The sequence below is a fragment of the Hypomesus nipponensis genome, chromosome 8 (assembly GCF_054491055.1).
Source record: "Hypomesus nipponensis isolate SF chromosome 8, ASM5449105v1, whole genome shotgun sequence".
In the NCBI taxonomy this organism is placed as follows: Eukaryota; Metazoa; Chordata; class Actinopteri; order Osmeriformes; family Osmeridae; genus Hypomesus; species Hypomesus nipponensis.
Genome location: NC_140368.1, coordinates 6,157,668 through 6,177,879, shown reverse-complemented (window position 1 = coordinate 6,177,879; position 20,212 = coordinate 6,157,668). Strand labels below are relative to the sequence as shown.

General features: G+C 47.2%; 1 protein-coding gene across 8 annotated transcripts in view; it reads right to left on the bottom strand.

The window, feature by feature from the left end:
* Positions 1 to 19,566, bottom strand: part of dnajc13 (dnaJ homolog subfamily C member 13) — a 30,537-nt gene extending 10,971 nt beyond the window's left edge. The window contains exons 1-31 of one of the 8 annotated variants that reach the window (XM_084702938.1): positions 19,408 to 19,566; positions 15,854 to 15,934; positions 11,457 to 11,532; positions 11,002 to 11,151; positions 10,048 to 10,089; positions 9,661 to 9,861; positions 9,010 to 9,216; positions 8,701 to 8,796; positions 8,421 to 8,512; positions 8,157 to 8,323; positions 7,949 to 8,028; positions 7,616 to 7,785; positions 7,296 to 7,328; positions 6,512 to 6,611; positions 6,175 to 6,282; positions 5,922 to 6,077; positions 5,466 to 5,522; positions 5,087 to 5,208; positions 4,856 to 4,931; positions 4,597 to 4,692; positions 4,308 to 4,448; positions 3,261 to 3,278; positions 2,664 to 2,746; positions 2,198 to 2,351; positions 1,987 to 2,090; positions 1,738 to 1,897; positions 1,376 to 1,438; positions 1,046 to 1,147; positions 598 to 702; positions 257 to 459; positions 24 to 108 (exon numbers count right to left, since the gene is read on the bottom strand). In XM_084702938.1, coding sequence (XP_084559064.1) covers positions 24 to 108; positions 257 to 459; positions 598 to 702; positions 1,046 to 1,147; positions 1,376 to 1,438; positions 1,738 to 1,897; positions 1,987 to 2,090; positions 2,198 to 2,351; positions 2,664 to 2,746; positions 3,261 to 3,278; positions 4,308 to 4,448; positions 4,597 to 4,692; positions 4,856 to 4,931; positions 5,087 to 5,208; positions 5,466 to 5,522; positions 5,922 to 6,077; positions 6,175 to 6,282; positions 6,512 to 6,611; positions 7,296 to 7,328; positions 7,616 to 7,785; positions 7,949 to 8,028; positions 8,157 to 8,323; positions 8,421 to 8,512; positions 8,701 to 8,796; positions 9,010 to 9,216; positions 9,661 to 9,861; positions 10,048 to 10,089; positions 11,002 to 11,151; positions 11,457 to 11,532; positions 15,854 to 15,921 — 3,315 coding nt within the window. In that variant the 5' untranslated portion in view covers positions 15,922 to 15,934; positions 19,408 to 19,566. The other 7 variants (XR_014766295.1, XM_084702940.1, XM_084702936.1 and 4 more) reach the window with 7 other exon arrangements.
* Positions 19,567 to 20,212: the final 646 nt, after the last annotated feature.

Genomic DNA, 20,212 nt, shown 5'->3' with positions numbered 1-20,212 from the left:
GTTATAGTTTGTGCTAAACTAACCTGTACAATGTGAGGCAAGCAGGTGTTATCACTGATTAGTCTCTTCATCCTTGGTAGCGGACGGATGATAGCATTATCCTGATCCCTGGGTGAACACACACGCACAGATATGTTTTGTGAAACAGAGAGAGAGAGAGAGAGAGAGAATAAAGAAACATATGCGAGAAAGAGGAACAGAGATATGAAAAAAGAAAGCGAGGTAGCCCGCTGCAGCCTGCCCGGCTGTGGTGTACCTGCTGGGGTAGTAGGAGCACATGGTGATGAGCATGTTGAGGATGAGCGTGGCCAGGTCCGTCTCGTTCATCACCGCTTGCCCCGAGGCCAGCAGGCACCACTTCAGCTGGGGGATGGCCTGCAGGGGGCGCCAGCCGTCCATGCCCTGCGCCCAGCACCGCGTCTTGGCCGTCAGCACGCCCGTGTTCCAGAACTCCTGCATCTGCACCGTGGAAGACAGAAGACATTGGGAAAAGTAGAGAGAGGACAAAAAGGTCCAGCTGTTTCACTTTCATTTCAAAGTTTGACTTTTTTTGGACGGGGTCAGATTCAGGGTTTGTGCTCTTGGGGAGGAGCGTACCTCTTCGAAGCTGAACGGCCCCCTCCGCTCTTTGTCGGCGTTGCCAAAGTACCACTCCTTCTCACTCTCTCGCTTCATGTCTGGCGCCGCTTCAATCACATTGGTCTGAGGGAAATATCAGAGGCCATCCAACATCAGACGCCATCCAACATCAGACACCATCCAACATCAGACACATCCATCAGGCCGTCCAACATCAGACACATCCATCTAGGCCGTCCAACATCAGACGCCATCCAACATCAGACACATCCATCAGGCCGTCCAACATCAGACACATCCATCTAGGCCGTCCAACATCAGACACATCCAACATCAGAGGCCATCCAACATCAGAGGCCATCCAACATCAGAGGCCATCCAACATCAGAGGCTAGCCTTAGTTAATAAGCTACCTGATATTGACAGTTAGTAATAAGCTCCTATGAGTGGAGGCATCCCACAGTACCTGCAGGGGCACGGTGGCCCTGCTGATGTGGAGGTGAGCCAGGGTCAGCAGGTCCACCAGGATACGAACCCCGTTGGAGTCCATCACCTCCTTCACGTTTTTCTGCAGGAGACAAAATACATGATCGATTGGCAACAAAGAGATAGATTTATAGTCAGTTTTGAACCCAGAATGACCGTTCTGATGGTCTTGTCATGTTGGAAGGTCTAAGGAAGGAGATGGGTGAAAGTAACGTGCGCTTGCCTGAAAATGACAAACTTGTAGCATTGTTTGATTGTCTTTTCTTGTGCTTTCTGATTTGTGCTTTCAAGTGGTGCTGGTTTAGCTTACTCTGTTAAGGATGAGTTTGTTGAGGAAGAGGATGAGTCTGTCTCGCTCCAGTTTGTCTGTGCTCTGCAATCAGAGAGAACAGAGAAGTGGAACATCATTGTTACTAAATTGGTTTACCAAAAGCTGGAAAGAGAAGTGACACTAGCCAGATCCGACAACACCAGTTTAACAAATCATATACAAGTTAATTCCAACCTTGTAATCTACCAATTATATGTTACATATATATATATATATATATATAGAGAGAGATATATCACATATACCTTCAAGGCCAAAAAGAAAACCTTTAAATCAGACCGTTACATTCACATACTGATCACTGTTCATGAGATGTCATGAGCGAGAGTGCTGGTACTGACCCGGTCCAGCATGCCCACGATGTACTTGGTGTCCGTGAAGGGCCCGATCTCCTCGCAGCACTTGCCGTACACGATGGAGAGAGCCTGCAGACACAGGCACTTCATGGTCACCTTGGGGGTGAGCAGGAACCGGTGGTAGAGCTCGTTGAAGAACTCGTACCTGAGGAGATGGAGAGGAACGCGTGTGGCGGTGTTAGCTACATCGAAACATCAGTTCAAGCTAGCTCGGCTACTGTCGAGATGTCTTACGATCTCTTGATGGCACCCGACTCGTCACTCTCGTCCTCCTCCAGCAGCAGACGCAGGTAATAATCCCCGATCTTAATCTCGTCTGAAAGGCACTCGTACTTCACCTACGCACAGACACAGCATCGAGATTATGTTTCGATAATAAAAGAGATCTTTTTTTTCTTTTTTTCTTTTTACATTCACAGCTGATGAGACCAGGTGACCCCCTGACCTCGAACTCCTGGTGGTTCCAGGAGATGACGCTGGCGTTGCCGAGCTCCCGGTCCACGCTGAAGGCCCTCATCTCCCCCTCCAGGGCGTCCCGCAGCTCCTCGCGAGTCTTCAGGTTCCAGATGAGGTTGGGGCGAGCGTGGTCCAGCTGGAACCTGGGGCAGAACACACATGACGTGCGGATTTTACTCATCTAGCAAAGCTACTTAAAAGCAAGCAATTTAATAAAGAAAACATTGAAGCGACATTATACTATACAGTGTTTCCCATAAATATAATTTGTGACGGCCTGCCACTATAAAATGTTTCATATATATTTTCAGGCAGCTCAAATTTTAAAGGTGAAATTTGATATAATTTATTGTTAGAATACTCATACATATAATTAATACTATTATTAATATTCTAACAGCAATAATCATGTCTCCTCCTTGATTAGAATTTCAGACTTCCTTGGGAGTGGTTACCTGTAGTAGAAGAGCTCCCAGTTGGCCTCAATCTTGATCCTCTGCCTCCTCTTCCTAAGAATGACAGGTTTTTGGTTCGGGTTCTGGAGAGGAACCAACACACGTCAGTTACGGCACGTCACGGTCCAAACTCCGTCAAAGCACCTGACAAGGCAGACTTAAGCAAATGCTCAAACTATTTGAAAGAGTTTCAGGCATTATTGGTTCTGCCTGAGGAGAATGACAAAAGGATGAAAGGTATGCATGTACTGTATTCTTTTGACAACCCACGACATTTTAAAGCATATACCAAATGAGCACATGTTGAATATACACTTGATACATTGTTAGCACACAATAAACAATAGAAAAAACAAAACAAAAGTACAACCACCACCAACCAGATGAAGAACTCATGGCAAAAAATAAAATACAAAAATAAAATAAAAATGTTGGGAAAGAAATAAAAAATAAAAATTGTAATACGTACTGTATATACAAAATGTACAATACAATTGAAATGCCATCCCAAATAATGTGTTACATGGACTCTATTAATGACTGACACGAGGTCAGGGGTCAAACAGAGGAGGAAGACTACCCATCAGTTCTACTCACCAGGCTATTTCTGTCTTGCTGCAATGATTGACAACAGGGGAAGACGAGAGGAGGGGGGGGGGGGGCAGAGACAACACAGAGAGATTATTGCTACTTGGATCAAACACAAAGGGGTCTCAATAAGGGGTCAAGGGTCATCTACAGGTCATAACAAATCAGGTTCAGATCTTCATTACAATGTCAAAACATTGTGACACGGGTATGGAGTCATCCTTATTGGATTGATGTGAAATTCTCATTGGCAATTTTGCAGTGGGAAATCAAAGTGTTTCAAGTAATTGGTTTGAAAAAAGAAAAAAAAAAGGGCAAGATCATCAATCAATTAATCAAATAGAACATCATTATAATCATTAGTCTACTGCCACCACCCTCTAAACCTGTAGTTACAGTGGCTACAGTGGCAATATTGACTACAATAAAGTCTACTATGAAGGTGATGGGTTGATAGGTGAGGTGAGGTCCGTGCGGACAGGCCCCCGGGAGATCTGCCTGTACATTTGATTTGAGGTTTGAAGCAAAGCCAAAGTGCAGCTAGCTGTGCCCACAGAGAGAAGGCCTCTTTTTAAAAAGTGAAGTACGTCAGATGCTAAACACACATTCAAAAAGACACACCTCATTTACATTTTCAGTTTTACGTCAAAACAAACACACCCAAAGTCCTTCCTTAAAAATAACATTTGTATTGTACCAGTGGAAGCTCTAACACAAAAATATGCAAACATATCACACAGAGCATATAGCACGTGATCTACTGAGCAATAAAAACCCAATAGAGGCTTGTTAAAGAGCAGCACCAGCCAGGTGCTAAAGACCAAACTGCCAGGTGCTAACAATGCTATAACAGTCATGCTAACAGCACCAGCTCCAGCCTAGGGCAACAGGCCAAGTAGTGGGATTGATGGGCCTGCAATAGCATAAAGCGCCAGCAGGGAAAAGAGCCAGCACCAGAGTGAGTGGAGCACAAGCAGCAGAAGCAGGGGACAATCCACTGCCCTCTGCCCGAGAATGAAGCCCCATCGTGGGGGAAGAAAGGAGAGGCATCCTCACCTCCTTCTGGGCGATGCCCATCTTGTCCCTCCAGTGCATGAGGACGATGTCGGCCTTCTCCTTAGCAAACTTCTCCACCTCTTTAGCAGCCTTGCCAGCCACGCGCTGCCACTCAGGCACCTTGTTACGACCAAGCTGGTCCTGTCAAACCAGACAGAGAAAGGAGGTGGTGACACGATATATTCAGCACACTGACACAGTGTTGGTTATATACGCACTGTCCTGTAAAACGACAAAATAACCAATAAAGGATGGTTCTTCAAGGTATCACAGCTGTGGTGAACATTACCGTGGCGATCTTCAAGTTGTCGCGGATGTGCATCCTGTCCAGGTCCTTCTCGGGGACAGGATCAGAGCTGTCCAGGTACGCCAGCAGACCAGTCGGCTGGAGGGAGGGAGGGAGAGAGAGGTAGACATGGAGCAGAAGAGAGGGAGAGAGAGATCGACTGATTCCTGTTAGGGGTATGCAGTGAAGATGATTAGACAGTCCTCCAGCCCAGCAGATGTCCACAGCAGCTGGTTCAGAGAGTGTTGTCGGGGAAGCTCACCAGAATCCTCTTGAGCAGGTTCAAGGCGATGGGGTTCTCTGCCGTCCACAAACCCACCAGGTGACGACTCAGTTGCCTGGGAAACATGGAGGGAGGAGAGAGAACATCATCGGTCTGGTCTGGTTCCCAGACAGCTTGTAGGTCTGCCTGTCATTGACAGATGAGTTTGAATTGGAAAACAAAGTGAGCTGCTATTGGAGTTGAAGGGAAATGTGTGTGTGTGTGTTCCACCTGTTGGTGAGCATCCTCTGGTCGGAGCTGATGGTGAACATGGATGTGTGCAGGTGTCTGGGCAGGGCTCCTTCACTCAGGGCCAGCTCCTGCATCTTGGTGGCTATCTCCTTATCCCCCTCCTGACAACAGAACATCATCCTCACATCCATTCATCAAACATCAAACTCTCTCTTGGAAGTCGCTTTGGATAAAAGCGTCTGCTCAATGAATACATGTAAATGTAAACGTCTCCAATCATCATCATCATCATCATCATCATCATCATCATCATCATCATCATCATCATCATCATCATCATCATCATCATCATCATCATCATCATCATCATCATCATCATCATCATCATCATCATCATCATCAGTCCTTGGAAGCTCACCTCAATGATGGCCTTCATGACGAGACCGGCTCCCTTCACGATGGCCATGGAGGGATGCTGGGGACAGCAGGGACAACCGGTCAGTGAGCCACAAAGTAGTCCCTCCTCTACAAAGTAGTCCCTCTACACAGTTAACCAACATCTGTGCACCCAGGTTCTAACTGTTCTCTAGTGCAGTGGTTCCAACCCCTGGTCCTCAGGGCACCCCTGTCCTGCCTGTAGATGTTTCCCTGCTCCAACACACCTGATTCAAATGAATGGTCATAAGCAGGCTTCTGCAGAGCTGGATAACAACCCATTCATTTGAATCAGGTGTGTTGGAGCAGGTAAACATGTAAAGCAGGCAGCACAGGGGTGCCCTGAGGACCAGGGGTGGGAACCACTGCTCTAGTGCATCCCATTGACACCTCACTGTCTGTAGACGCTTGACTTTTCCCTTCTTTGACCTCCACCGACCTGAAAGAGCTTGAAGAGGGTCCGACCGTTCGAGGCCACCATCTCCAGCAGCATGTCAAACTGCTGCCCTTCTGTGGTCTCGCTGTAGGGAGCGCAGAGGGCAAAGGTCATGAAGTCCAGTAGCGAGCTGATGACCAAGGCTCCAGTCCCATGGTCCTGCAGAGAGGGAGCGAGAAGAAGACATGAAGTCAGAGACGGAAGGAAATGAGGAGGACGTCTTGAACATCGAGCTGAGCAGTTGTCTCACACGTACCACGTTACTGATGAACTTCTCTAGAAGGTTCTCCAGGAACTTCTTGGAGGAGAGCAGGGAGGCCTTGTTCAGCTGCTCCTGCCTCAGGTCATAGTCATCGTGCATCGGCTACGAGGCAATACAAAAAAGTCAGTGAATTTGGCTAACAATCACATCTTTTATCCTGAGCTTTTAATAGACAAGGAATTTGTAATATGAGTCTTGGCAGCAAACCAGGCCTAAATAATAGCACTTCACCAGGGGTAATCAGTACAAACATGTGATGTTATTGTATATGGATTGCTTTAGAGATAGTGTGTGTGTGTGTAAGTGCTCCAGTAATGCATCGAGCACTTACACACATCAGGGCGCAGAGCATGTCAATAGCTGCATGAGTAACACCATTGTTGTTCCTCTTCAGAGCTTTCACAGTCTTCACCCCCAACTTCTCTCTGAACCTGAAACACACACACACGCCACACACACACACACAACACAATGACGAGACACACCACAATGCCAACACAGACAAGCACAAAGTTATAGATTGCTAATCTACAAAGAGCTGTTTATTGACAATGTTTTGACATGGTCATTTTAAAAGGCTAACTAACTAGATACCCTAAGTACAGACCGGGACAATATTTGCATGGAATACAAGTCATACAAATATCGTTGAAGGAGGTCTGGTTCATTCTCATCTCCATAGCAACAAAGAGTAGAAATAAATCCAGTTGCTCTCATACATCTCAGTGACCCTTAGGACAGAGAGACAGGTGTCCTGGATACTGCATATGAGAGAGGTACAAGGAGGGGAATTCATAGATAGACACACTGCAAGACATGGAGATAGGGAGAGATAGAGCATAAGGGGGAGACGGAGAAGGAAAGAGTGTGAGAGAGAGAGAAACAAAGAGAGAGAGAGAGAGAGAGAGAGAGAGCAAAACAAAGTGTCAGACTGACCTGTCAAGAGACGCTGACGACAGGAAAGCTTACAGTGTACGTACAGACAGACAGACAGAGAGACATTCATACAGACACACAAGGAAAGACAGGCGAAGGGAGGAGACGAGGAGAGACGAGAGGAAACAGACAGAGCCAGGGACAGGGGGGCAGACTGAGATGTATGGATTCATATTTACGTTCCATCTGTGAGTCCAGACCCTTGACCAGACCTTGGAACGACAGAGCACGTCTGTTACCCAGAATCCCCCGCACACACTACAGCAACAACCTAACACTCTACAGCAACACACAACCTAGGAAGGGGAGAGGAAGCTAGGGGGAAGATGGAGGAGGGGGGGGGGAGAAGGAAAATAAACTTGAGGGGGTGGTTGTGGGAGGTGGAGGAAGGTGGAGAGGCGCAGAGCACAGCTCGACAGTTTATTTTAGGGAGCAGAGACATTAAAAGAGATGGCGAGGAGATGAGGCAAGGCAGTGGAGGCAGGGGCGTGGCCCTTACTTAGGCAGCTGTGTGAAGGCCTGGAAGCCTGCCTTGGAGGCCACCAGGCGGCGGACAGCCTGGAACTGGCTCTCCAGCTCCACGTTGGGCCCCGACATCTCAGCTTCCTGGGAGAGCAGGGCCAGGATGGCGTTACTGATCAGCTTCTCCTTGTTCTCTGAGAACAGACCCTGGGTTAGGGGTGGGAGGGGAGGGGGGAGAGACTGTCAGTTCAGGCAGAAAGACACACACAGACACATGCATACACGAGCAAACTGTGTCTGAGAAGAGACACTGGGAGGAGAGAGGAGGAGGAGGGGAGGGAGACCAACTTGTTTAAACGCTCAAACTCACGTCTTGTGTGACTGCATGCAGCACTCCGCTGTAGGAAATGTTAGCGTTGAATCTGAAAACGGCATCTGCAAAGTTGCCATCTGAGAGAGAAGGAGAGGTAGGAAGAGAGGGGGGGGGGAGTAAGTAATAATGAACGTAACAAATACTTTTTTTTTTTTTTTTATCAGAGGGACTTTACAGTCCTCCTGCACATGTCTCATTCACTCACTAGGGGGCGCTGCAAGGAACTTGATGTGGAGGCTCTCCACTTCCTCGTCCACTGGCATGCTCAGTAGCCCCCAGCGCTGGCCCCTCTGCGTGGGGGCCATCTTGACACACACGTCCCTGTTCCCTGACGCACGCACTCCATCCAGCAGGCTGGCCATCAGGGAGTCCCTGCACGCACACACACACACACGCACATTAAAGAACAAAGCAGTGACATGAAATGAGGTCATGCAGCACGAACACAGGTCCATTTGGGGTATAGTACCTTTCTGTGGAGGAGTATTTCCTGATCTGTCCTCGGATGAACTCCACTGTGAACAACTGGGGGTTGTCCACGTCACAGATGAGGGCAAACACCTATACACACACACACACACACACACACACACACAGGTAAGTTCACTTGTTACAAGCAGGCAAATCAGTCCACGGCAACACATGATAGAGGGTTCTCTTCTGCGTGTATGTTCCATTGTGAGTTTCACTGGTTCTCCTGTGTGTGTACAGTTGTGTGTGTACAGTTGTGGGTCCCCAGTCCTGCCCACCTCTTCGAAGGGCTTGAGGGTGACGATGTTGTAGGAGGCGGGGTCTCTCTCCACCAGGCAGGTCTCTGTGAGGGCCAGGATCCTCTTCACAGGCTCCTACAGGGACACACACAGCACACGTTAGCAAACAGGAGGGCATGCCACAATGCTCCAATAAGAAAGATACGGTTTTACAGTATTTAAAATGATGAAGTCATATTAGACAAAAGATTACGCTTTTTTTGTTTGTTAGTGATGTGAGTAAAGAATGAGGTTTCTATGTATGTGGGCGCTCTGTGTGTGACGGACAGGACAGACGGAGGTTCTGACCGAGTGGCGTGGAGAAATCTTCTGGACCACAAACTCGGCCAGAGAGGTGATGCTCTCATCCGAGCTGTACTTCCCCAGGCGGTCTGTGGCGAAGCCCTCGAAGGTCAGAGTCTCCTTCCGCAGGCGCAGCATGATGCCGATGAAGCTCCCGGCATGCTCGACGGCACTGCGGATGATCTCATCCCTGTGCTCCGAAGCAAACAGGTGCTGAGAGAGAGAGAGATGGGGAGAGAGAGAGAAAGAGATGGGGAGAGAGAGAGAAAGAGATGGGGAGAGAGAGAGAAAGAGAGAGAGAGAGAGAGAGAGAGAGAGAGAGAGAGAGAGAGAGAGAGAGAGAGAGAGAGAGAGAGAGAGAGAGAGAGAGAGAGAGAGAGAGAGAGAGAGAGAGAGAGAGAGAGAGAGAGAGAGAGAGAGAGAGAGAGAGAGAGAGAGAGAGAGAGAGAGAGAGAGAGAGAGAGAGAGAGAGAGAGAGAGAGAGAGAGAGAGAGAGAGAGAGAGAGAGATGGGGAGAGAGAGAGATGGGGAGAGAGAGAGATGGGGAGAGCGAGGGGATGGAGAGAAAATTTGACAAAGACCCGAGGATCAAATCTTCACATCCAACAAAGAAACGTCCCCGTCTCCCCACACCCACACACACACACGTGTACGTACCAAGCGACTGAAGCCGCCATACAGGATGCAGAAGCCGCCCTGGTAGTCTGAGACCTCGGCGAAGCCCTCCACGGAGCGGTAGTCGTAGGAACACACCACCCTGTTGGTGAGGGGGTCGATCTGGTCGATGCCCCCCGGCGTCACCTCCAACCCCACCGACCTCCGCGTGTCGCTCCAGTGGTGTTTGTAACAGTTGTAGCGCTGGCGAGCACAAACATGTCAAGTCACATACCAGGGGCGCACAGCACGGTGAAGACAACGATGGTCCAGTTACATAGCAGCCATTGGAACACACTGGAAGCTGCATCCCTCATTCTGCTGAAGACTCCCCCCCTCCCCCCACTTCCTGTCTTCAACAGACAAGAAAGTAACAGTCTGAGCACTCACCCGTCCTGTTATCTTGCCTTCTGAGAAGTCGGTCCTGAACCTCTGCGGACACAAACAGATCAGACAGGAGGTCAGAACACGTCATCATCACCATTTGTAGATAACACGGATAACAAAATGCACAACACACTCTCGCCAGTTAGAAGGGAGTCAGATGGCTGAGCGGTTAAGGAATCGGGCTAGTAATCAGAAGGTCGCTAGTTCGATTGCCGGCTGTGCCAAAATACGTTGTGTCCTTGGGCAAGGCACTTCACCCTACTTGCCTCGGGGGGAATGTCCCTGTACTTACTGTAAGTCGCTCTGGATCAGAGCGTCTGCTAAATGACTAAATGTAAATGTAGAATGCTTCAGGCCACCACCACTGAGAGAAAACACTGGGGAGATGGATTAGCAAATCTACATAAATGGCATTTTATTCATATTACCGGTTTAGTTAGCTAGTACTGCTAGCTCAGTAAGATATCAATTAACAGCGGAATTGGAAGACGACGGAGGCAGCGATGTGTGAGAGAGGAGACTTAGCGGAACCCTATGGGCGGCACCAGACTCATTCAGGGGTGTCATCTCAAGCAGCAACATAACGTCTTCATTCCAGCCAGCAACACTGGTGGTGGATAAACCAGCTGCGTGAGAAACCCTCATGTCAGGGGAGCGCGGAGGGCTGCATACTGTAAAATTAGCAGCTGATTCCCTGCAAATGTCATTTTCTGCCTGCACAGCAGAAGCTAACAGCGTGACCAGATGTTGCTACTAAGCAAAATAAGTCACCGTGTGCACGTTCACAGACGCGACAGCATTCAGACAGTGTTAGTGTTTGCTACTCAGACGAGTTAGTCACTGGCCTCAGAGAGGCGGTCCTCTGCTCAGGCCCCAGCCCCTAGTCCACTTGACCCTAGCACCAGCCCACCCAGTGTAAGTCCTAGCCCCCTAGGCCCAGCCCCCAGGGCTTCTCACCAGTGCTTCTGTGAGCAGCTCAGTGCGGTGCTCCGTGGAGAACTTAAGTGTTTCGGACTTCTTGCCACTGCCCTTCCGGAATGTAAGGTTGAACTCGGTGCCCTGGCCCTTCCCTACCGGGGTGATGCCACAGATGTCCCCGTAAGGCCACTGGGGGAGGGAGTGTGTGAGAGAGAGACAGAGAGAGAGAGAGAGAGGGGGGGGGGATGAAGAGAGAAAGAAAAATGGAAAAGACCAAAAAAATCAAAATACATCACTGAGTCAAGTGACATTCCTGTTTAGGCACGTGTGATAAGGATAAGTCTACTGTGTGTTGTGTGACATCTGGAGAAATAAAGAAAGAGAGAGGGGGAGGGGCGGGGGTAGACAAGGAGAGAAACAGAGACAGACAGAAAAAGAGAGATACATAGTAGAGATCATAGGCGTTGTAGTGTCTGGTTGGCTGGCATTCAGACCTGATTGGTCACTTCTAACGTGGTGGGGTTATACGTGGTGATGCCATGGGTGCCCACTGAGAAGACCCGCTTGTATCTGGAAAAGAGAAGACAGTCAGACCAGCCACAATCCCATCATCCCTGAGGTCAAACTGATGCCAACATTGTTCCCTATCAATCAGTTCCCAAAATAACTTCTCTGCTGAAAATAACCTATGATGGAAATGCTGTAATCTATCTTGCCAGTCATTGTGCGATCAGTTGGCAAGTGTTAACGTCTCTGATCTTTCTGTGACAGAGGACATGGATGGCCCCTGTGCTGATTCGAAAACCTTTCGATTTTTTTTTTCTTCAACCTTTCAAAACATTTTTTTGAGGGGAGGACAGAGAAGCATAAAACAGTAGAGTAAAGCAGAGCAGAGTACAATAGAGTACAGTAGAGCTCTCATCAATGATGCAAACCTATTAAAAAATATATGTTTTTTTTTCAAACGTTTCTAAACTCTCCCCCCCAAAAAAACATTTGTAAAACCTTTAGAAACATTTCTCCCCCTCTAAAATACTTTTTCTAACCTAAACTCATGTCAGAATGTCAAAATGCAGAAACAGAAGAATTTACATTTTGGGATAGGTCAAGTTCAGTTTGGGGCTGTTAACTTTGCACTTCGGGGTAAAAACGTTGCGCACACCCTGTCCCTCCTGCTGCATGGCTGGAGGGGCTTAAGCAGACCGGCTAGTCCAAAACCAGTCCTCCTGCAGTAGGCCTCCAGGTACCTCCCTCGACCCTGAGGGCAGGGCCCCTGCTCTCCTCCGAGGGTGGCCCCCTACATGGAGCCTGTTCACTGGCTGCTCAGAGGCTGGGCTGGGCCTCGTCACCCGCCTTGTTAATTATTCATCCTCTGTGGCTAGCTCGCATCTCTCCTTCAGCCAAGGGGGCATGGAGAGGGGGGAGGGAGGGGGAGGGCGGTGGTCAGGGAGGTAAGCCGATGATGGTCTCATAGTAAAAGACTGATCACATCCATCAAGGTTCCTTTCAAGGTGAGCAGGTTAGTGTGGACGTCTGGGTTCTGGAGATGGGTTAGCAGCGAGGCAGATAGGCTTCATATGAGGTCAGAGCACGTCGGACATCAACACAATGGCTCTGCTGGCAGATTTCATAAGCGTGTTATTGCAAGCCTGAGGATGTGAAACGAATAGCAGACTTGGGAGGATATAGAGTGACATTTTCATTATGAAACTCTTTGGAGAAGGTGTGGTGTGCTGTAAGACACAAACACGGGTCTCCTCCAATCACCTGCTCACCGAGGGCTCATCTCCACCTCCAGGCCCTGTCCTATTTCTTTCATTTCCTCCTCTTTGCAGGTTCAAAAGATAAGGCAGATAAAAGACTTCACATGATTTTCTTTCTTTCTTTCTTGTTTTTTTTTTGTTTTTTTTTAAGATAGTGAGTGTTCTGTCATCCCTCACGGAGTGTGTGGTCGTATCCAAGCAACACCTGGACGACCTGACCACGGATGAGGTCAGAGCATTCAAAGGACAGGTTCTCCTCATCAAATCGCTAACTGCCTCAGTAAAAGTTATAAAGCTACATATTAAAGATGTCCGGGCAGGACTTTACCCCCCCGGGGGTGAGAGTGGTGTCTGCTGAGAGAGAGATGCTTCCAGGGTAAAGTACACAGTGAGGGCCAACAGTAGGAACTCTTAACTGCTCTGAAGTCTCTACTGGGCTGTGTAGTAGCAGGCTGGCGTGCTCTACCCCTGTCACACGGATAGAAGAAGGCAGTGATATCACCGAGCGGCACTAGGACAGGCCTCGAAAGCTGGAAACACTGATGGCACACGTGCACACACACACGCACACACAGCCTGTATACAAACACACACTATACATACCCAATATATACACAGACACACAGTGAATGGGGCTTTCCTGTGAAATGAATAGCCCACATTTGTCTGGTGCTTCATAGACAATTTCTCACTGTTTCGTCTTCACGAACAGAGGACGGCACAGAGCCGTGTGTGTGTACACAAGTGTGCGTGTGTATGTGTGTGTGTGTGTGTGTGTATACGCGAGTGTGTGTGTGTGTGTGTGATAGAGACATCATATTACCAGGTCATAAATGTGAGGGTTTAATTCTCCTATAAAATAACCTTATTAAGGGAGACAGCCCATTCCACCCTGGTACAGTGAGCTGTAACAGTTTATCATTACAGACAGAGACACAACACACCAGGACAGGTCTGAGTCTATACCGGTCTTGAGTCCAAAGGATTTGAAGCCCTTTCTTTAACAGGCTGAAATAAGAGAAGTGTACCGTACATTTTAGGGACTGGCCCTTTGGCTCCACTGTGCCAGGAAAGATCAATCAAATACAAGCATCGGAAATGAGCATTTTGAAAAGATTCCAGCTACATTTCAGCCCAGGCCTGATGAGCACAGACAGTTTTTTCTTGTATCTTCTTCAAGGTCTGAACCATGCTGTCTCTGACACCCGACACCACGCCAGAGTATGGCTTTACTCCCCCCCCCCCCCATCTCATATTCAGAATAACTCATCACCACATTAAGCAACTTCCTGTTGGTCCTGCTTACCCAGCTAAGATGCCTGTACCCTAGGGGGGATTCTAATGAAACAACAAGCAGATATCTAGCAATGTCAGTCCACTAACAATTCTATCTATAGGCCAAGATACAATGACAAGCCTTGTCTGAAAGCAAATCTAGGGCCAAGCTAAGTTTGATGTAGTCTTCAGCGGATGTGGTCAGTGTACTCTTCCATAGCCCTGATTAAATCAGGAGACAGTTGGAACGGTCATCCAATCAATCAGATTACTGAGGAAAAACCAATAGACCCTTCAACTCCATATCTCAGCCCCATTCAGCAGAGGAGCATGATCCTATTATGCCTTTACAATGCTGCTACCCTGTCAATGTTGCTGCTAGTGAACACGAACATCATCTAAACCCTGCTGGTTACCATAGCATAGCAGAAGCAACAGCAATGGTGGTCACAGCAACACCACTTGCAACACTAACATGAAGAACTGCCACAAGTCTGAAACTAGCTGAAACCACCAGAGGCAAGTGTAAAGACATTAAGTGTGTGGGAGTATGTGTGAGTGGGTTTGAATGTATGCCAGTGTGCGTGTGTGGATGTGAATGTGTGTTTGAGTGTGTGTGTGCTTGTGTGTGTAGGTCCTTCCTGTCCCGGGGGAAGGCCACGGCAGGCCTGGCTCTGACAGCCTCTCAGTAGGGAGCACAGCAAGAGGAAGACAGTCCAGCGAGCCACAGTGGAACCAGTATAGCCCATTCTAACCCTGTGCAACCCAACTGTCAGTCACCACTGGAAAAAGAGGATGTGATTGCAGCAGAGTAGAAAACCCCAACACTAGCAGATAGCAGTGAACAGAAGAAGAAAAGAAGAAGACGTGCTTTCTAAATGACTGGGGTTGGCCTCGCCTCCCGTCTGCCTCCATACACAGCTGTGTGTTGGAAGCTGCTGAGTCGAGGCTACAACATCAAAGGAACAGAAGTGTCCGCGTTGGAGGATGGGCTCATCAAGGTGGATGGTAATTAATGTTAGCTCTGAGGAAGAGGCTGTGTGTTCAGTTACAGTAAAAGGAGGTTTGCCTTCACCAGAAACACAATACAGGCAAACACACACACACACACACACACACACACACACACACACTGTAGTCCCCACTGCCTCTCCCTTCCATCCTTCACTGCTCTGAGTCCCACCAGTCTGTACTCCCCCTCTGATTCAGTATCAACCCCCAGGTCAGTCCCCAGAGGCCTTCTGACCAGGGGGTCATTAGCTGGAGGAAGCCCTGTCTGGACTAATGCAGCTCTCCTCTCCAGCACTACTAACATTACCTCCCTCAACTGGAGCCCTAATGGGAGACTAAGCCTCTTAAAGAGCGGGTATTTGGTCATGTGAGCATATGTCCTTCCTGTGGGTGGGTTTGTATATTCTTTCATTGACTCTAAGAGAGGGTCACTTGGATCTGTAGGTTTCTCCTTTCATCCTCTTCATGTTCTACTGGCCTGTTGGGTTGTAAGATCGTTGCTTACTCATCTAACTGTACTTGTGAACCAGTCAGAAAAAGAGAGAGAAAACCAAAGAGAGATAGAGAGTTTACGAGATATTTCAATAGAGACATATTGAACTACTGGGCTATAGAAAGGAAAGATCTGGCCATATTCTGCCTTGCTATCGACATGCTGCAACAGATTCAGACATTAGGCCCAGATTATAAATGGGAGCTGTAGACTGTCTCTGATCAGAGCTGTTACAGTATACAGTGGGTTTTCTCTAAATTAGCAGCAGGTGCATGGCTAAAAACATCCTGGCTCCTTTGGCCTGTCACTACTGATCAAATAGAGCCGAGAACTGGGGGCTCTCTCTTACTTTCCCCTCCAGGAGTGCTTTGTGGTGTAGAAACAGGCCAGGTCTTTGTTGTCTTTGACGACATTCATCTTCTGGCAGGACCTGCAACAAACAAAAGCAAATGTCATTTAAGGTCACAAAATAACTAGAGATTCAGTTGTTCCACATCTCAATTGTTTCAACTCTGTGCAGCTTTGTAGGCCAGGCCTTCACACACACACAGGCACACACACTTGAATGGAAACTCAATTACAGGGAGACACAGTGGTACAGTAGAAGGGATCTCCCTAAGCACATAGTAATGTGAGAGGGAGAGGAAAGAAGAGTGACTAAAGCATACAGGCCATTCTGCATGTCAAACATGAACTACCTGATAGACTCGCTGCTGTTAGCTTCAAAGACCAAGAGTATCCTAAATATGAATATCCTAAAGCTGATGTCATGGAATGTCACATTCTAACTAGGCCTAAACGATGACACGCAAGCACACTTTGAACGCCCACCTCCGACGCGCACACTTCACATAACCTATAAACATTCTACACCTCAAAGTCAAATCCTTTTCGGGCCTCCCTGGGCTCTGAGAGCCCTCCTCTCAGGTCGCTGCCAGTCATCACTCTGTACCTGTAAACAGTGTTAAACAGCCAGGAAGACTCATCCTCACACCCGACACGGTGGGATGCCCTGACTGACGGGGAAAAAGATTTAAATGATCAAACAAACCCAGACACACACACAACGTCTGTCACTGTTGCTCTGATCATCTCTGGCTGAGCGGGTCAGATGGCTGAGCGGTGAGGGAGTCGGGCAAGTAATCAGAAGGTTGCCGGATTGATTCTCCGCTATGCCAAATGACGTTGTGTCCTTGGGTAAGGCACTTCACCCTACTTGCCTCGGGGGGAATGTCCCTGTACTTACTGTAAGTCGCTCTGGATAAGAGCGTATGAAAAATGTAAATCTCTGCTTTCTTTTACTGCCTGAGTGTGCACACCTTTCCAGGCACAGTCAGCCAGCCATCCTTTATTGTATATGGATGTTATGTATTTTCTGTGTTGGTTTGTCTGTGTATCTAGACCCCGAGTCTGTAGATAACGTAAAAAAAAAAAAGACAAGACTGTTTGTGGAGCTAAAACCAATAGTGCCAACACAGCAAAACAGGCAGGAAATGGTGTGTGTAGGACGAGTGGTCTTTACAACAACACATAATAGCATCTTCCTAACCCATCAGATCAGCACAAACTGGAGAGTATTGATTATCTGATAAAACAATGATTCTTTCAAGTCTAAGGACTAGATGAAAATGGTTTAAATCTAATTACCAAGCCAGCTGCTATAAAAAGCCTGGAAACAAAATAAACGCTGTGCTTTGTTCTTTTGCAACCTTCAGTTTCTTCAACTTTTGAGTCGTAAAATATGTTTCCGTTATTCAGATCCTTTCTGTTTACATATTTTCTGCTGAAATGTTGAGATCTCACTCACACATGCACGCACGTTCGCGCACACAATACAACATCAACACTAGATCACTATAAACAATTCAATTCGACCACAGACCAGACTGTTAACAGTCCAGCAAAGTCAAGCGGCCAGAGGAACACCAGAGGGGAACAGACAGCGACCTTTCTCTGTCAGCCACACCACCGTCACCAGGAGGACCTGTGTCAGCAGATCCTGGGAAGAACTGACTCCTTTCCTTCCTCTCCATGTCAGCTTGCAGATGAAGCAGGGAACAGAAAAATAAGTCCCAATCAATGATGCCTAGAGTCCAATGTGTTTCAAGGAGATGAGAGTTTGGCCCCTTGTCACAGGCCAGGTCTGATCACAGAGTTCTGTATGATCCACACACACACGATGACTACATCCAAGACCAAAAATGTGACAATGGGCATGGATGTTAACCATTTCATACGTAAATCTTGGCTAGAAAAAGGACCGAGCTAGCAAGGACAAGAAGCCTTCTGCCTGACATTCCTCTGCAATTCTCTGCCTCTGTGGCTCTTATACTGGAGCAAACACAGGGAGGGGTGGGCAGAAAGCACAAAAGCGAGGTTTACAAGAGGCATAAAGGCTGGCTCCACGTGCTGGGCACTACGTTTGAGGGCTGTACAGTTTAATTCTGTTACTCAGATGAGGGTATAAAAAGACCGGTGCAGATTCCAGTACTAAGTCATGTGATGGCCCTTCCTGTGAAAGATCAATAGAACCAGAAATCTATGACTGACCAAGCACTGGTGGAGCAGAGGGCAGGGCAGTGCATAGGCCTGCTAGCCTGGTTTACGTGCAACCCCCAATACATGTTTTACATTTAAAATAGTAAGTTTCCAGCTGTTCTCTCAGTTCTAAAACTGCTGTTCTAAACATGCACATCCCTTCAAGAATCAAGTTTAGAACAGATAAGAATTATGAGCTGAGCTTTAATAAGAAATTATGGAAAGATTGTACAGATGCAGCGAATTATGAATTACAGTCAGTAAGATCTAAATGCCCAGTTGCCACTAGCTGCACTACTGAGAAAACAATTTACAACATAGAGAAGTAGCGCAATACCCCACAGAAGAACTTCTGATGGACTTTTAGTGACACCTTACATTGAGACACAACAGTTGCAGTAGAACATGTGAAGGCACAGCTTGGCTTCCCAGGCAGTAAGTGCTGACTGTGCATAGACTTTCAAAAGTCTTGCAAAAGTCTGTAACGTACTAGTGCACTACTGCAGGTAGGAAGTGTGCTTAGGTTATAGACTACAATGAGATGATAGTGCTACTGTGGTCGATGCATAGTCTCCCACCCAAAAATGATACGCAAGACAGTATTTTCTTACAGAGTTAATCAAGTTAATTATTTTCCCATGACTTTCAGCCATGACCTTTCTTTCATAAATACCAAAAAAAGGAAACCAATAGTTCCTCCCAGTCAAGTGCATGCTTTACTAAAACAACAAAATAATTTGCATGACACCACCGCCATATTACACAATAAAATGTGTATTGTTGTGGTGTTTACGTATTAACTTATAACAATATGAACTAGCGCTACGTCTCTAGTTTCGACGAACGAATGCAATGCGTGGGGTAATAAATATGTTGCCTGTCCGTTGGGCCAGAGTCTCTATAATTTTATAAATAAATGTCGACTCAATTGATGATCACAGCCCGTTTGACAGGGACCGTATTACCCGGCAAACTCTGACAGCGACATGCGAGCTACCAAGATGCTAACAAACAGCTCAAAAATAGCGAGCAAGTTAGCCGGGAGGAGCAGAACAGGAGGCCAGATGAGAACGTCTAGTGTTCTTGACCAGCTAGCAAGTTGACAGACAGGGCCACTCATTTCCGTGATGCGTTACTGCAGACAGAGTTAGCTTGATATTATGCTCATTATGACAGCGATATCTAACTATATGAAAACGTGTATCCACGTTTGCAAAAGGGTCAGCAACCCAGCTAGCTGAGTAGCCAAACAAACGTATTTTGGCAGAGCTAGCTTGCTCGCTCCAGAAAGAAACTGTCTGAATCAATCCATGGAGCGAAAACATGGAGATTGAGTGGTGGAGTACCAGTCGCAGATTCATTTACCTGTATATTCGCTACCAAATGCAATTCGTATCCGTCCCTTAGCCCCCCACCCTCCAATATGGGTTGCAGGTGTGTATCTATTTTTTCAATCCGATGGCTAGCTTCTCAATTGCGCTGTCTTCTTGGAACTCAGGACGCTGCCATATTCCTCATACCAAAAGTACATTACAGCGCAAGCGCGAAAGCTTGCTGTCATGAGTCTGTCAGCTGATTAGTCTGCCCGGAAGTACCTATAGCGAGACGTCTGATCTAGGAACCGTCTTGTGCGATAGCTCTGCATAAAGACCAAAGCCAAACCTGACCTTGAATCAGTTGACTTGACCACAATGAATTAATAGAGATAACACGTACAGGATACAAAGGGATTTGTAAGATGTAGGCAAGACGGTGTTAAAAAAACACCTTCCAGGCACAGTGTTAAGAGTTTACCCTTGTCTTTTAAAAGTAATTAGCATAAACAAATATGCCTCGTGTAATCTTTCATGGTGCAAATTAGTCAGCATTTAGACTATAAATTCTAAATCTCAACAAATGACAGCCCCATCGAAACCAAAACTACATAGCCTGCAAGGCTACCTTATGTGAAAAGTAATAATACCTGCCCTGCTTAATTAGACCTCCATTACTCTCTTAATATCAACCAGAGATATAATAATATAACTTCTAACATTTTCCACAAGTTGTTCAAACATACTATAGTTTGTAAATTGTAATTCTTCCATTCACCTATCCAAAGGGAGGTCAAAAACAAGCAACCACGGTCAGCGCAGTGGGTTGGGTTTTTAGGCTTAACACTTTCTTTAAG